The sequence below is a fragment of the Cryptotermes secundus genome, unplaced genomic scaffold (assembly GCF_002891405.2).
Source record: "Cryptotermes secundus unplaced genomic scaffold, Csec_1.0 scaffold125, whole genome shotgun sequence".
NCBI lineage: Eukaryota > Metazoa > Arthropoda > Insecta > Blattodea > Kalotermitidae > Cryptotermes > Cryptotermes secundus.
Genome location: NW_019720162.1, coordinates 1,163,264 through 1,181,997, shown reverse-complemented (window position 1 = coordinate 1,181,997; position 18,734 = coordinate 1,163,264). Strand labels below are relative to the sequence as shown.

At 39.7% G+C, this 18,734-nt stretch overlaps 1 protein-coding gene across 8 annotated transcripts in view; it reads left to right on the top strand.

The window, feature by feature from the left end:
* Positions 1-18,734, top strand: part of LOC111866996 (focal adhesion kinase 1) — a 412,509-nt gene that overhangs the window by 380,128 nt on the left and 13,647 nt on the right. For 7 of the 8 annotated variants that reach the window (XM_033752556.1, XM_023856446.2, XM_023856437.2 and 4 more), the window contains 3 exons: positions 10,516-10,701; positions 11,444-11,674; positions 18,487-18,586. In XM_033752556.1, coding sequence (XP_033608447.1) covers positions 10,516-10,701; positions 11,444-11,674; positions 18,487-18,586 — 517 coding nt within the window. The remainder of the gene's footprint in view (positions 1-10,515; positions 10,702-11,443; positions 11,675-18,486; positions 18,587-18,734) is intronic. The other variant, XM_033752558.1, reaches the window with a different exon arrangement.

The window sequence follows — 18,734 nt, the reverse complement described above, 5'->3', positions numbered from 1 at the left end:
AGGCAGTCTGTTCAGAGGCTCTATAACAAGGATGAACTGGACAAGCAGGGCAGTTGACAGTCAGTCAGAGGTCAGAGTCTGCTGTTGGCAGGCGGTCTTAAGTTGCATTTTTGGTAGCCGCTGCCTAACAGTGAATAGTGGACAGGCAGAAGACTATCTGTTTTGTAATTGTAATTATCAATAGTGTGTGTAAATTGGTGACCCTGTTGTAGTTATTTGAGTTACAAGCTCTCAGTAAATCCAGTCCCCTGTGTCTGTTCACTAACACATGACAAGTCCTATACAGGACGTCCCTTCCATAAGGTTGCGTGCACAGGTTATAACATACCGTAGTTTGTGTAGTAGTTTTCCTGTGCTCCCCTGTTGAGTAACTAGCAGATTAATGCTCAAATGATACTATTAAGTCAGTGTCTCCCATGAGCTATATAACCATTCCTACAACCTACAGTTTGAGGAAAGAATTCAGCATAAGGTTTGATGAGTTATGATATGTTTTGTAATGACATTACCTTCACCAGACAATTGCGGTGCTTGGAAATTGTGTTAATATTGCTGTATTGAAATACCTAAATTATTTCTTTGGACTTATGACCCAAATTTGAGTCATCATTAAATGCTGTTGTCTCTTACAGAGCATTTAGAGCCTGAAACTGTGTATTGGCTTGACATTTAGAGGAAATTGTGATACTAGTAGAGTGTACATAAATAAGGCCAGTGATGAAGGGGACCTTACAGTCTTGATCTAAGGTCTTGGACTCTCAATCAGGGGGTTCTGTCTTTTATCTTGTCGTAGCCATTAAGAAGGTCCAAGAAAGCTAGGTGGGACTGAAATTAAATGGGACACATCAGCTGTTGATCTATGCTGATGTGAGTCTACTGGGTGAAAATATAGATACCATAAAAAGAAACATAAACTTTAATTGATGTTAGTAAGGAGGTTGGTCTAGAAGTAAACACAAATAAAACTATATGTTGCTATCTTGTCACCAAAATGCAGGGCAGAGTCATGAAATAAAGATAGGTAGTAGACAGATGTTTTGAAAATGTGGCACAGTTCAGATATTTGGGAACGACTATAACAAATCAAAACATCGTTCAGGAGGAAATTAAGAGGAGATTGAAATCGGCTAATGCTTGTTACCATTCAGTTCAGAACCTTTTGTCTTCTCATCTGCTATCTAAAAACATAAAAATTAGAATATATGAGGGTGAGTCAAATGGAAACCTTAATTTGTAATAAAAAATCAAAATTTCACACAATTATCCTAAGTTGGTAAGTGTGCTACACTGTGCAGAATGGCCTGTAGGTTGCAGCATAGTGCAGATGCACGAACACCATCACAGCACCAGTATAAGATGGCTGCCCCACTTGAGACTTGCATCAGGGAAGAACAGCGTTCTGTTATTCGGTTTTTGTGTAGTGAAGGTATGAAACATATTGAAATTTGTTGAAGAATGAAGTTTCAGTATGGTGATACATGTTTGTCACAGCAGCAAGTGTACGAATGGAGTAGGAAGTTTGCAAATGGTGTTACTTCAGTGGAAGATGCTCCTCGTCCGGGTGAGGCACATCGAGTTGTGACTCCAGAGAACACTGCAGCAGTTGATGCCATAGTGAGGGAAAACCGCCGAGTGACATTGAATGAAATTGCAGCAAGTTTAAACATTAGTGATGGTTCAGCACACCACATTGTGCATGATGTGCTCCAGTTTCACAAAGTGTCTGCAAGATGGGTGCCACAGCAGCTGACTCCTGAATTGAAAGACCGATGTATTGATGCTTGTGAAGAACTTCTGCGGCACTTTGAACGGGAAGGTGATGACTTCCTTGCAAGAATCTTTACTGGGGACGAAACCTGGGTTCACTTCCACCAACCGGAAATGAAGAGCATGAGCAAGGAATGGCACCATTCCTCATCTCCAAAACCGAAGAAGTTTTGAACACAACCATCAGCAGGGAAGGTTATGCTGACTCTCTTTTGGGACAAAAAAGGCATCATCTTGGAGCACTACGCACCTAGAGGGACCACTGTCACCACTGCATCATACTCTGATCTCCTAAAAAATCATCTTCGGCCTGCAATCAAATCAAAGTGACATGGATTGCTGTCCACAAGTATCCTTTTGCAACATGACAATGCAAGGCTCCATACTGCCCGTACAACAGTTGCGACAATCAATGACCTGCATTTTGAGTGTCTTCCTCATCCGGCATACTCACCAGACCTTGCCCCAAGTGATTTCCATATGTTTGGACCACTCAGAGAAGCAATGGGAGGAAAGACGTTCCGTTCTGATGAAGAGGTACGCCACGCGGTGCATGAGTGGTTGCGCAGACTACCAAAAATATTTTTTTCGAAAGGAATTCATGCACTTTGTAAGTGCTGGAGGACTTGCATCGAGCATGGCGGAGATTATATTGAAACGTGATACAGCTTTGTACCACTTGTGCACAATAAATAATACTCAAAAAAAATATTTAAGGTTTTCATTTGACTCGCCTACATACAAAACTATAATTTTGCCTGTGGTTCTGTATGGGTGTGAAACTTGGTCTCAGACATTAAGGGAGGAATATAGACTGAGTGTATTTGAGAACAGGGTGCTGAGGAGAATATTTGGACAGAAGAGAGATGAAGTGACAGGAGGTTGGAGAAAGCGGCATAATGAGGAGCTTCATAACTTGTACTCTTCTCCAAGCATAATTAGTATAATCAAGTCAAAGAGGATGAGATGAGCAGGGAATGTAGCACGAATGGGGGAGAGGATGAATGCATGTAGGATATTGGTGGGAAAGCTGAAAGGAATGAGACCACTGGGAAGACCAAGACGTAGAATGGTGGACAATATTAAAATGTACCTTAGAGAGATAGAATGGGATGGTATGGATTTGGATTGGGTTGGTCTGGCTCAGGATAGGGACTAGTGGAGGGCTCTTATGAACATGGCAATGAACCTTCAGGTTCCATAAAATGCTGAGAAGTTCTTGAGTAGTTGCACAGTTGGCAGCCTCTCAAGTAGGGCTCAGCTCTGTGAGTGAGTGAGTGAGTGAGTGAGTGAGTGAGCATATCTGTTTGTAAATTTGAATGCTCACAGTGTAAAATTTTCCCCTCTGCCAGAGGTAATAGCAATGAGACTTTGAGTTTGCTCTCTCAGAATTTATATTTTCCCCACTTATATGAGCTTTTTCAGTGGGGCCAGTTGAAAGCCCAATGAGGCATTTAAATTTGAACCAGTTTTATATGTGGGTAGTGTGCAAGGTCTGGTTTGAGGAACCCGTTTTATGCGGGAAGCAGGGGAAATATGCAAGGGCCAGTTTGAGAAAACAGGTGTGTTCACAAAGTGGGTAGTGTGCAAGGTCCTGTTTAAGGCACCCGGTTTATGCGGGAAGCAGGAGGAATATGCAAGGGCCAGTTTCAGAAAACAGGTGTGTTAGCAAGGAGACAAGTAAAAGGAAGTAGACCATGTTCAAGTGGTTAGCAGACTAGATTGAAAGTGAGAAATTTATAATTTCTGATATTAGTTGGTCCTTAACAGGTTTTAAGATTCTTCATTTTTTAGAGTAGGAGTTTTAAATTGTTTTAGTTTAAGGACGTGGATTTTATGGTGTAGTTTACGATCAAGGGCTTGGTTACATGACCAGTGATTTATTTTGCACATAATTAGTGCATATGATGTGCACGGTGGCATGATTGGACGTACAACGTGCACAGCTTTATTTGTCATGCAGATGAAGTATTTTTGTCTTGCCATAATCTGAGAAATAGTAATATTGGTACCGTTGATGCACAGCATGAGGTATGACTTTGTAAACATTGCACATTTATTTCTTTGTTTTTGAATTTATAATAACTTGTAGCAAATGACTTTGTTTTCAGCTTGGATTCAGTGAGGCATGCACATTGGCTGTGTTGCATGTTACTATTCTGTTACTGAATTCAGTATTTATTTTAATCAGCGATCATTGTATTCAGGTATATCTTTCACCAGAGTGACATATTTATTTTACGACTTTCAAAATTGTTCTGAAATTGGATACTGCACTTCTTGATTTAAGAAATAGAAAATAAAAACAGGAAGGACTGCCAACAGACAAGTCCAAGGATACCACTTCCTCCACAGAGAGAAAGAACAGTAGGTTCAGTTTTGTTTCTATAGACATTTGGAAGTAGCCTTATGAACGTAAATATTGGGTGAGGGTTTTAAGCAGTTTTATCTGTGCCTTTTAATTCTGAATCTACAGTATTGAGTATTGAATATTGAGGGGGTGGGTTACCCCATGCACCGCGACCAGTTTGATCTACTGTGCGTACCCCTTTGAATTTCTACTGTCTCCATACCCTACCGGTACTGGTGCTTGCTATCGTTCCCTTCTGCCAGCGAGGTTTCAGCCTTCTACTGGCAGTGGTATCTAATAGTTAGTCCCTTTCTGTCAGTGAGGTCGTCCCTCCTCTGGCAGTGGTACCTAAGCTCCCCCATCTACTGGAGGCATTGGAAACTACTTGGGCGGGAAATTTTGCCTAATTTAGCTCAGAGGTCTCCTAGAGACATGAGGTTCTTTTATGTGCCGTAAATCTACAACACGGGACCCACGGCTTAAAGTCCCTCCTGGAGGACTTGTTCCCTTGAATTTTTCTGCCCTTAAAAATTCCATGACCTCTGCCGGGTTTGAACCTGCATACCTTGAGTCATGAGGTGGGAACGTTACCCCTAGACTACGGAGGCCGCGAATGTACAGTATACTTCTGATTATCCAAGCTAATGAAAGGAAAGAGAGGCATAAATAATTGAAATCGAGTGTGATTTGAGAGAACATGATGATTGTTGAAATGTACACATAGCCTCCAATTTGTTCAGTTATCTCTAAAACTATAAGACTTAGGAAAACTGTATTAAACATAAAGTGTCTGTTTAATGTTTCCTACTAGTTGTGTTTGAAAATTTAACTTCCATATCTCAAGGTTAAGCCCATATGTACACAAAATTGCGGTTATCATCAATATTGGTTTTGACATGATATGAGAGAGGCTGTAAGCTGACCTAGGATTTATTCTTGTGTACATTGTCCTGGCAAGTTACTGATTCCAGCGGCATAAAACAATTTTTCCTGACTGCATAGCCAGTTTAGGGCACTGACATTTTGGTTGTCATCAGTTTGAAATTTCTGTCCTCTTAGGTGCACCTTCATTGGTCCAACCAATGAAAATTACTGGTGGGCTGAATCAGGGCTGTAAGGAGGGTGGTTCATGATTTCCCAGCTCACTGTTGCTAATGTTGCCCTCGTCAAATTTTCTGTATGTCAGCTAGCATTGTCATGCAATAGGATGATTTCATTTTGACAATTCCCACGTTTTTTCTTCTGAATCACTTGGTGCACATTATTATAAGGCAAATTACTATAGTACTGTACATTAAGTTATACACCATGTGGAGAAAATCAACATAAATCACCAAATCTGCATTGCCAGAGACACTTGTCATGGTCTTGCCAGCTCATAGCTGTGTCTTTGGGATGGTGGAGATTGCTTGTGACATCATTTCATGCTGGACCACTCTGATTACAGAGCAAAGCAGTTCATCCATATCTCATCATAGGTCACTCTTCACTCTAGGAATGTGTTTCTCTCCAGTTAAAACTGGTGTAAATGCTTGGTAGACACAGCAACATGTGCCATCTTTTGGACACAATGAAACACACAGTCTTTTGAACAGTAAATGGTTGCAACACTTCCAACACTTATGCCATTATATATAAGACAAACTCCGTCTTGAGTGCAACAATTTAATTGTAGTTCTTTCTTCTTCCCTTCCTCCACACTACATGTTTCGGCCCTAAATGGCCATCATCATGTTTGTGTGTATGTATAAAATCTTTGTTAACGTACACGCGTCAATTTGATTTCTAAAATTGGCACTTTTTTAAAACTTCAATTCAAATTAAAATGTCTATAAATTTTCTGTTCTTTTTCTTTTTCCAAAATTTTTTTTTATTAAAATTTTCTCGGGGTACACGCCCTATGTCTATAGTGCTGCAGCGGCTACTTCTTGTTTTATCGCTGTTCAGGTATTGTCCTGTGTAGGCTCTCTCTGTGTGTGTCGCTGCTTATCTTTAATACGTGTGCAGTGTAGCAGCTACGTAAGAATACACACCTGATGATGGCCATTTAGGGCCGAAACATGTAGTGTGGAGGAAGGGAAGAAGAAAGACCTACAATTAAATTGTTGCACTTAAGATGGAGTTTGTCTCATATATATTGTGTGAGTGTAACAGGATGCTTAAATGTAATATTGTAAACTTATGCCATTGTTGGGTGCATATCATATAGTACAGTTTACCATTTCCCAAAATGAACTCTTTAACATGGCAGTGTTCACATAACATACAGCAGTTGGCTGAACATGAGCATGTGGGTTTGAGTTGTCATTACAGGCATCAGAAAACTTCTTGTGCTGCTCATAGGCACTTGCCTGTGACTTGGTCTCTTCCCAGTGCTGTGCATTTAACCTGTGAAGAACTTCTGTTGGTTTCACTTTCACTTTCACTAGGAATTTGATGATACGTCGCTCTTCTGTGCGAGAACTGTCAAAAGTCTGACATCGTCTTGTACTAGCTTGGGTGCATGGCCACCTGCCTGACAGTGAGTGCAGTGTTGCCACAAACTATCTATTAGGACTCCCCTTCCAATGGTTCTAGAGTTGCTGAACATGAACACACAGATGAGCTTAATGAAATGCATAGGCTGTCCACAGGGTTGCTACTGCACCTGAAAATGCACAATGAACCCATGTCCTAATAGAATATATGGTGCTATGATTCAGATGAGTGATGTTAAGTGTGTATACCTCTTAAAATATTATATTGTAGCATCCTGTTGCACTTTCACTTAGTATCAATTAGTTCCACAGTGTCACATGCAACATTAATGCTCTATAGAATGTATTAAAATCTATTCACTTTATTTACACTACATGTTTTGACCAATGTTGTCACACAGTGTAACACAACAGGAAGGAACACAACCCACCACCTTGAGGGGACTATATATTATCAACCTAACCCCCCACCTTGAGGGGACTATATTATTATCAACCTAAGCAATGATATAAAAGATAGCAGTTTCCTCATCCATAATTTTTAACACCTGCTTAGTGTTGCATGTGAGACTGTGGAACTAAGTGATACGAAGTATGTAGTCGTATACCACCTAAAGATGACCCGGAAATAGTGTTGAAACATCTAGTGGGGTAAGAATAAAAATGCTCTTAACGATAGATAGTTGTTTTCATGGTGCTGAAAGAATTATATATGCGTGGATAATTACAGACTTCAGCAGTTTATTCCCTTTCTTGTTAATATATTATAGGTTTTTATATCATGTTACTTGGAATGTTATTTTTTAATTATTATTTTATTTAAGTTTCAATATTACACTTGGCATGATATGTCCATTACATATACTTTTTATGGAATGAATGCATCTCTTTGGTTTTGAGTTTTGGCTGTGCATATGTTTCATAGAGCTTGGAATGTATAAAATTGATTACCTAACTTCAGCTTATCATATACTCTGCTACATTCTGAAAGAATGTGTGAATCATGCATACAAATGTATAAGCACGTTTTATTACTCTGCAGTGTGTACTTATATGCCTTAAAGTATGCAGTGGAACCCTCATTTAATGTTTGACTTAACAGTTTCTCTCATTTTATGTCTGGTTTTAATGATCAGAAGTCAATAATCTCTTATGTTAACTTCGTCTTTGTAAAATATTCCTCTGTTCAGTGTCAGATTGATTTCTCCCCAACATAACCTGAAATGGGGATTGCACTGTGCTTTATAAATGGGGTCATGCATTACAGAGCATGAGGAACTGAAGAACATAGCTGCAGACATTTTTCATATTGTAGTGCATCAACATAAATGTGCCAGAATCATTGATACAGGGTAAGTGGTATATGGACTGGGACATATTAACCTTAGGTCACTGCTAATGATGTTAATTTATTGATTAGAATCACAAATACCATGAAGAAAAGCATAAAGCACCATCTGATACTAGTAAGGAGGTTGGTCTAGTACTAAACACAGAGAAGTACAGTAAAACTTCAGTATTGTGTAGGTGTCAGGAGACAGAATGATAACCCACATTTTGGCAACCTGTGATATTTCAGGAAATTTTGTGGGAAATAATTGTTTAACATGAAATTTTTTGTTTGTAACAAATTTAATATCAAATTAAAATAAAGAATGATAACATATGAGTATTTAGGTTTAATCAGTGTTTTTAAAAGAATGTAATATTTTGTTTTGTTATGGCATTTATTTGTCACATGTATCTTATAAATGTTTTGCAAATGTCAAAGATGGAGGTTATCACAGTCAGTCCATCTGTCAGATTCATCACATCACTGATGCTGTCCAGTACTTGGCTAGTTCTATGGGTCTCATGCTCATACATTTTGTCATTCTTGCTGTCATCTTTCAACATTTCCAACTTCCCACATTGATTCCAACACTGGAGGGCTTTTCCATAGGCTCCATAGACAAGCATCATTGTCCCCATACCAAATCACTGATCACATGCAAGGTCATATTATCCACTCAGAGCAGCCAACTAGATGCATTCATTTGAACAAAGTTGTTTACAGAGAAAAATTTGCAGTTAAGTGGTAACATAGTTGTTTACAGGGGAAATAAATGGAATCATTTTGGGAGACATGATTAGAGCCATGATATATCTGAATAGTAGTGAGATACAGTATAACAAAGATTTGCTGTATATATTGATTTCATCACCAAAATGCAGGGCGGAAAACGTGAAGAGAGCTAATGCATGCTTTGAGAATGTGACTAGTTTCAAATGTTTGGGAATGACACCAACAAACTAAAATTGCATTTTTGAAGAAATTAGGGTCACATTACACGCAGGGGATGCCTGTTACCTGATTGAGGTACTGTCTGCAGTACTGCAGTATAATATGTCAGGTCAATAAGCTTGGAATCACAATTACCAGTACCCATTGGAAAAATAGTTCAATTGGCGCATTTCTGCACAATTCTTTCGCCGGCCGGATAAAATCACATCGCGGGCCGTAGTTTGGAGACCCTTGATCTAGAAAATAAGTTATGTATCTTTAAATAGCCTTGTGTGTAGTGAGTTTGTATTCTTGGTTTCTCTTGTGTGAGAACTCCATTGGGACTGCACATATGTTTTTTATTTATATGACATATTCCACATCCTACAGTCATTTTGACTAACTTTAGATCCATGCAATGCAACGTAATGTAATGTAATGTTTCAGAGGACAGTGTTGTGTCCATCTTCAAGGTAGAAGAGGGAGACAGCAGGTTTCTCTGAAATGGAATGCAGTGCTACTAGACTACATGGCACTACAACACAGAAGTTTGCAGTTTAAATAGTCACTGCTTTTAGATTCTCATTTACATTGCTTGAAGCTCAGAGTCAGCATCATCATATTTGAAGGGTATTGTCTTTTGAGTTCAAAGCAGTGTGAATGGGATCTGAGAATCTCAAAACAGTGAATATCAAAACTGCAGTCTTCTGGGATGTGATGCCATGTTGTTTAGAAAAAGCATGATGGTTTGGTGCAGCATATCACTCTGCTTGCTGCCAGGTCATGTGTTCCTCCAAAATTACAGAATGTGCTGGTTTCATGCATGGCTGAGTCTTCAACCATGAAACAAGGTAAAACGTTCCTCCAAAACATCAGGATCTCCCCACACTTCATGGCGTTACTGCCCAAAAGACCATACTGGTCATAGTCACAGCCTTGCAAACCTCAAATCCAACATAAAATTTTACAAAAGAAAGTAATCACATGAAAAATGTGGGAGCATGAAAATTAAAATCTGTAATATTTATATACATGGTGTTTAGTTAAGTATGAAGAAATCTCTGTGTAATGTGATATTTGTAATAATGGTTGGTAGAGGGGGGGGGGCGTAGAATTTTATGCTGCTATCACTACCTAGACTGTGTAGAGCTGAATAGTGGGGTGATCTGTGAATTGCAAAGGATTTGGAAGTGGTGGTGACCTAATTGGGGTACTATCCTAGCCTTTGCTGAAGGGATTAAGGAAAAGTATGAAAGACCTCAGAGAGGATAGCCGATGTTCCAGCAATCCTACACACGCAAGTCTAAGAACATTACTGCTAGACCAACCTGCTTGGTATCTGTGCAGTTGTTCAACTTTGTCAGCATCAGATTTATGTCTGCAAGAAATTAACTTTAAAATTATATGATGGGGAATGTGTGTACTTGTGTACTCCAAATTAGAGTACACTTTTCTATCGTATTTATGTTTCTGCACATGCAATCAGTAGAGAGCATTTTTGTTGCTTGCTTGATGTAATTTACTGTAATTTTATAATGATAATTAATTTTATGACGTGCACTGCCGTTCCTCATGAGCTGCCTCTGGCAAAATCATATTGCTGTTATGTGTAGAATGTAAGTTGTGCCCCAGAAGATAATTAGAGATAATGTTTGTAGAACCAGGTGGTGACTCCTGCACTAAGTGTGTATGGAGATAATTTGCTGGAAGATGGCAGCGGTGGAGGGGATGGCAGCCAGCTGGACCTGGAGATGGAGCAGCAGTTACTGGAGCAGAGACTGCGACAGCAACAGCGGGAATCTGAGGAAGATGGCCGGTGGTTGGCTGAGGAAGAAACGAATTTGGTGAGTTTATTTTATGGGTGCAGACAGTGCTGTGAACTAGTTTGTGGAGAGCGATGTAGTGTTGTTTGAAATCCTTAGGTATAAGAGGGTAAGACTTACTTCTCCATTGTTATTTATGTTACGTATATGTGGTAGCAATTAGTTATCAGTAAGACCAGAATATGGATGCTGTAGGTGACACTTCAAGGGTTTTCTTCAATTGGTGTTTAATAAGTTTAGTATCTTAATGCACGCAGATGACAGAATTTCTATATTTGATATTAAAATGGGCTACAGATTGCTGTATAGAGCAATTCTGGAGGATTCTGATGATTGCATATTATGCTTCGTACTGCTAGCTTTCTGGCCTTCGTCATTTGATATTTACTATTGATTGAATTATGGTTAATGGAGACTGAAACCAAAGGAAGAGCAGAAATTAAATTCTGATTTATGCAACCATTCATCCAAGCATAGCTATTGCTTAATTTGGGGGTTACCTTCATTACATGCATGGTGATTCAAAGCATACTTTGATAGATTTATTGCAACTGAAATATTCCAGTTAATATCTAGTTCAAACATGTTTTTTTCTTTTCTGACATGATCAGACTTAATGTAAATGTAATGTTAATACTATCTTTAATTCTGTCCATCTTTTCATAGGATATAATACAGTAGTTCTTCAGATGTTTATTATATTTCTGCTGTACTCATGCTTTCTGGCTTTGCTTTTCCTTTGCTTGCACATATACTACTGCAGAAGAAGCGATTGTCCATTGCAACGAGCCTCTCGGACCGATCTGACACAGATTCTGTCGATGGCTCTCCACTACATCACGGTGGCAGTGCTGCAACCCCTCCCTTACCTTCCTCTGCCACTCCTCCTTCGACCATCTGCCGCACCAGTTCACAGCACGACTCTTCTGAACGGGACCGTTCGTCAACACCTCTGAGCAATGGTTCAGCTGAGGACAGGGTCATTGTTGTCAAGGTACCTTCATAGCCAGAGTTGTGTGAGATGTGCTTTCTTGTATTTTGTGTTGTTGTACATATTGAAATGCTGCTTGTTTCTTTCACAAACTGTTGCCATTCATCGAATGAGATTTGTGGTTCTATCAGTGCTGCCATTGCCACTGACTGAGTGACTCACTGTATTCAGTACTCTTGAAATGCTTCCTCTGTCATGCTGGCTGGTGAGCCTCATTTCATTGTTTGTATATTTATAGTACATTCACTGCTCTTTGATGAAAGATTTTAATTCATGTTCATAGGAACAAGTTCTTGTGCTGTTTTTATGTACAGATGCTAGTAAGTTGTTGAGCATTTGTATTTTGAGGATCAACTCTGTTTAACTTTATTGGCCAGATTTAAATCTCCTGCTAATACAGCACTGATGACCAGACTTTAACGTGTTAATAGTGGGATTTACATGGTAGAAATTATGAGACTAGCCCTGCCGGTCCCTGCCAAATCAGCACATGCACTAGTGCAGTTGTGCAACATGCAGACGATAAAGGTTAATATTGCGACATGATGCCTGAAAGCTGGAATAATGCAGCCAGAGGAGATGTACATTGTGAGGCAATGGCATTCAATAAATTCAGTAATCTATCCAAACCCTTGATCTCGTCACTAACACATGTCAGTATTGGTCTTGTGGAATGTGACACCATGTATTTTTTTTTCTGTGGCGCTACAGCCCCAATTTGGGCCTAGGCCTACCTCCATGAAACCCTCCGTTTCATTTCGGTTTACTAGATCTTACACAGACGGTAGGACTCCTTGGGCGAGTGATCAGCTCGTCGCAAGGCCTCTACCTGTAGAGAAACACAGAAAAACGCACACAAACATCCATGCCCTGAGTGGGATTCGAACCCATGATCCCGGCTTCTGAGCGAGCCAAGACAGTGCATGCCTTAGACTGCTCGGCTACCGTGACTGGCGACACCATGTAATAGGGTGGATAATTACCAATATTTCAGAGGAACTGGTACCTGTTGGTTATAATACAGGGCATCTCATCCAAGAAGACCGTAATCTTAATCATCCAACATTTTTTTTATTCACAATTTATTTTAGGATGCTCTCAATAACTCAAGCTATATGTTGTTAAGTGTGTGGTGATTAACCAATAATGAATTAGAAGTTATATGGAAAGATGTGGCTNATCTAGTTCAAACATGTTTTTTTCTTTTCTGACATGATCAGACTTAATGTAAATGTAATGTTAATACTATCTTTAATTCTGTCCATCTTTTCATAGGATATAATACAGTAGTTCTTCAGATTTTTATTATATTTCTGCTGTACTCATGCTTTCTGGCTTTGCTTTTCCTTTGCTTGCACATATACTACTGCAGAAGAAGCGATTGTCCATTGCAACGAGCCTCTCGGACCGATCTGACACAGATTCTGTCGATGGCTCTCCACTACATCACGGTGGCAGTGCTGCAACCCCTCCCTTACCTTCCTCTGCCACTCCTCCTTCGACCATCTGCCGCACCAGTTCACAGCACGACTCTTCTGAACGGGACCGTTCGTCAACACCTCTGAGCAATGGTTCAGCTGAGGACAGGGTCATTGTTGTCAAGGTACCTTCATAGCCAGAGTTGTGTGATATGTGCTTTTTTGTATTTTGTGTTGTTGTACATATTGAAATGCTGCTTGTTTATTTCACAAACTGTTGCCATTCATCGAATGAGATTTGTGGTTCTATCAGTGCTGCCATTGCCACTGACTGAGTGACTCACTGTATTCAGTACTCTTGAAATGCTTCCTCTGTCATGCTGGCTGGTGAGCCTCATTTCATTGTTTGTATATTTATAGTACATTCACTGTTCTTTGATGAAAGATTTTAATTCATGTTCATAGGAACAAGTTCTTGTGCTGTTTTTATGTACAGATGCTAGTAAGTTGTTGAGCATTTGTATTTTGAGGATCAACTCTGTTTAACTTTATTGGCCAGATTTAAATCTCCTACTAATACAGCACTGGTGACCAGACTTTTAACCTGTTAATGGTGGGATTTACATGGTAGAAACTATGAGACTAGTCCTGCCGGTCCCTACCAAATCAGCACATGCACTGGTGCAGTTGTGTAACATGCAGACGATAAAGGTTAATATTGCGACATGATGCCTGAAAGCTGGAATAATGGAGGCAGAGGAGATGTCCATTGCTAGGCAATGGCATTCAATAAATTCAATAATCTATCCAAACCCTTGGTCTTGTCACTAACATGTGTCAGTATTGGTCTTGTGGAATGTGACACCGTGTAATAGGGTAGATAATTACCAATATTTCAGAGGAATTTGTACCTGTTGGTTATAATACAGGGCATCTCATCCAAGAAGACCGTAATCTTAATCATCCAACATTTTTTTTATTCACAATTTATTTTAGGATGCTCTCAATAACTCAGGCTATATGTTGTTAAACATGTGGTGATTAACAAATAATGAATTAGAAGTTATATGGAAAGATGTGGCCATGACCTAGTTGAAGGTACTATACAGGAATTTGCTTCAGGGATAAGAAGACCATGAAAACACCTTAGTCAGGATTGTAGGTGTTCCAGCCAAGGGTCAAAGTGTCACCTCCCAAATACAGGTCACAAATGTTATTTCCTGAGCCACAGAAAGTACTNAGCCGCGGCCGCGGAATTTAAATGACCACGTCAAAGGGTTAAAGCACACACATGTGCGCCTGCACATCTGTAAATAATCATTACACTGCTTGTTGTGTGGACATGAAAAGAAGTTGCTTGTTTTGACAGAACAGTGTAGATGGAATGTAAAGTGGGTTGCATGCTGTAGGATGATGTTTAATGTTAAGGTTATGACCATGCAGCTTGATCCATGGGTACCAATATTTTGGATTGACCTTCTGCATTCCTCTTCAAGCTAGATGTTGGTGGAAGCAGTAGTCTCTGAAACATTTGTGCCTGTCTTCCAAACTACACAGTGTCACATCCCTAAACACCATAACTGAGGTTCAGAAAAGTACTTGATAACAATTGAAAGTACATCCTAAATTGTGCATCCCTGGTCTTTGTCAGTGTAGAACTGAGATTCATTCTAATGGCATACTTCACAGAATCATGCTATATATATATATCATATTTACTGTTATTTTGATCTTCAGGTGAATCAGAAGGGAGAAGTGCACAACCAAAGCTCTGCAGAACAAAATAATACATGTAATTACTTAAGTTCGGAAAGGATGAACTTATGAATGTGACAAAACTTGTTTATGTGCTGTGAAGCATGATTTAAAGTGTGTTGGGGGAGAGGTTCAGTTCCAGCAGCTGATGTAAGATGTGGTCTGTGTCACCTTTTTATGGTGGTCAGCAACGAATTTCTGCATAAGTAGAAATTGATACAGAAATTAAGGCGGCAAGCCACGTGCTTCTGTCTCAGTTAATATGCTATACTAGGTTGTTCCAAATGTTGTCTATAAATAATGTCTCTCTGATTAGAGCTTATTGAATATCATTCACTTCAGAATAGTCCCCTAGCACAGCAATATACCTCTCTCACTGCCATTACCACTTTCGGAAGCATTGTTCAAGGGATCTTTGTTGTATCGCTTTCAAGTGTTCATCGTATCAGTCTTCCTCTGTTTGAAATTGTCTTCCTTCAAGGGTAATTTTGAGTTTAGGGAATAGAAAATGTCAGAATTGGAGAGGTCAGGTGATCAGGGAGGTTGTGGAAGGGTAGGAATTGTCTGACGGTGCTTTGTGGGCAGGTGCATTATCATGATGGAGGAGCCAGCTTCCTGCAGTACACATTTCAGGTCACTTTCTCTGTACCACATCTCACAAACGTCTCAGACCCTCCAGATAAAGATCTTGATTAATTTTGTGACCTTCAGGATTGAGTTCATAGTGCACAGTGCCTAGAGGGTCAAGAAAAGAAAGACAAGCAACACTGGTTTCACTTGTGAGCGCATCTGTCATGCTTTCTTGGGGTGAGATGAAGCAGAACTCTTCCAGCGGGAGGATTGTTGTTTGGTTTCATTGTCATAACCATAAACCCACATATCACCGGTAATGACATCTTGAGATTTTTACCGATGGAAAATTGTTGCAGTTTTTGATCATCCATCAAGAGTCTTGGCACAAATTGTGTGGCATGAACCGGTGGATATTCCAACCTCTTCTGCTACTTCTGAGACAGTCATTTGTTGATTTCCGTGGACAGTGTTTTTACGTGGGCAATCAGAAGTTCGGATCTTGAAACTGAATGTCGGCCAGACCACTCATCATCTGTTCCATTTTTAAAACTTTTAAACCATTCGTAGGTCATCATTTGACTTGAAGTATCATTGTCATAAGCTTCATGCAAAATGATGTGGGTTTCTGCAGCTGTATTCTCTACTTTGAAATGGAGTTCAACACAAATTCTTGCTCCCTTATGTACGCCATACTCAATGCAGTGAGACAACAACATGCCCGATCACAGAACTTGTTATAAAAACTAAACAGAACATCTGTTCTACTTGAAATAAAATGGCTTGCATAGCTAATGGTGAGGTTGCAAGCTCACTTAAATAGCACCTGACATGACTGATGCACTGCTGATATGTAGACAGATTTCAGGAACTTTCTGAACGCAGCACATGTGTATGTATATAATGTTCTGTTCATAAGTGGAGAAATCACACTTAAAGTGGAAGAGAATATAAGAGAATATATTTGAATATTTTTCTGCTGGCCCTCTTTGTGTGTGTGTGCACGCATGCATGCACTGATCTTGGGTGAGCAGACATGTTGGTTTGTTGAAACCTGTTTATAAGTAACATACTAGAGGTAAGTGTTGGCTCCTGTGTCAGAAGATATGGGGGGAGTGGAGATACAGCTTGTGCAGGCTTAACGAAGGTACTGCATGGAAGTAAGCAGTTTGCTTCACATTACCACTGCTTTATCTTTATGGAAAGGACCTCCCATGTCTGTCACCATATCCATCAGATAAGTACCTGGTTTTGATCCAGAGTTATTCTGGACGTGATAATGAAGTGAGAAATATTTGGTCTTACTGGAAACTTAACCCTGTCCATCCAGTCCACAGGTTGTCACTTTAATAACTGAACTACCCCATCTGCTGTCTGCTCATCACATGTGCACAGTCCAGCTGACTGGTCATAGAATTTTACTAATATTAATACCTTTAACTATCAGTTAAAATATGGCTGTCAGCCCGGTAGTAGCAGGAGATTTCTGGGTGATGAACTGTTGCCCCCTGAACTAATATATGGCACCAAGCCTAAACTATTAGAAGGCTTAAAATTCATATTTCTAGATGATAAAGATTTGAAGAAACTAGATCTTACTTATTCTATCCTTAAATTACTGTGAACACGCTGATTACATTGCATGCCACTTTGGTCAGGATGTTGCATCAGTAAAATTTTATCATATTCATGTATGAAGATGCTTGTTTATATTTTTGTTGTTGATTAAGTGCACTGTCTAAACTCTAAAGCACTGTAGTTAGTTAGTTATTGGAGAGGGTGGGTTTCCCTGTGCACTGAGACCAGTATTGGTCCATTGTGCTTACCTCTATGATATTCTACTAGTCTCTATACCCTGCCGGTATTGGTGTGTACCATCAGTCCCGACCGAGCCAGCGAGTTCGGCCTTTACTGGCTTGGTGGTATCTATAATGCTTCCCCCATCTATCAGAGGCGTTAGAGACTACTGTTGGGTGGGAAATGTCCTTGAATTTAGCTCAGTGACCTCCTTTGGAGATATGAGGTTCTTTTACGTGCCGTAAAGCTACAACACGGGACCCATGGCTTAAAGTCCCTCCCGGAGGACTTGTTCCCTGAATTTTTCCGCCCTTAAAAATTCCATGACCTCCGCTGGGTTTGAACCTGCGTACCACGAGTCATGAGGTGGGAACGTTACCCCTAGACTACGGAGGCCGCTTAAAGCACTGTAAAAGCTATCCCTATAACCGGCCGTGGAGGCACATAGGGTTGTGAGATATAGAGGTTCCCACATTTTCTACACAGTCCTCTCAAAGATGGTGGCCACCCTTTACCCCAGGGTCTGTGGCTGGAAGGATTAAGTCAATTGAAAAATCTACTGGCCTTATTGGGAATCAAATCTGTGTCCTTCCAGCTTATAGCATAGTGCTTCAACCAACTGTGCTACCACATGCCCCTTATAAATCATTGTTTTCATAGGAAATTTGGTTGTGTAAGTTGGATTTGATGTTGTCATGGCAGCTACTATGAAGAGCAAGGTCTCCTGAGTTGTGACACCATGTAGTTTGGAGAGAGCTTTATGTTTTAGAGGAATATATTGGCTGTCTTTTTAGCCCTCAAGATGGAGACAATATATTTCTCTAAAATGTCTTACACTCTCCTAATTACACACACCCAAGAAGACTGTATCTAATATTATATAAGTTTTGAGATTTTCACAGTAATGAATGTTCAGGTCATGGATGTTTTAAAATAAATGTGCTTTTGCTTTTCACAGATTAATAACAGAAGCCTGTCTTAGAATTTTCAAGTTAACATTGAACTATAAAGTGTATCAAGTAAAAGCAATGTTAATATCCAAAGTTAAAGGCCCAGAGTGATTATTTATTGCAGTGGGGAAGTGTTTTATGTTGTGGAGCTACTTACATAGTAGAGGCAACTTTTATTCCATTTAAGTGTTTCTTTGCAATTCTTTTGTGTAAAGTGTTTCACAGGGTCCCACAATTTTCAGCAGTTATATCATGGTCACATTGCTATATTTGTTCTGGCCATTAAACGTGGTGGATGTATAATCACATGATTTCTTTTTAACAGAAGATGGAACCAACACCAACTGCTGATCTGGACCGCTCCAATGACAAAGTGTACGAGTGCACAACGAGTGTCGTTAAGGCTGTCATGTCACTGTCACAAGGTAAGATCTGTTAACATGCACCTTTGCAGCTGTAAACCCTTTAATGCATAGCGGTTACTATGTGTACCACCAACTTTATCATTCAGAAACATGTATTTTGCCGAAAGAGTGTATTTATATTGTATTTACATGGTTTATATAATTCTCA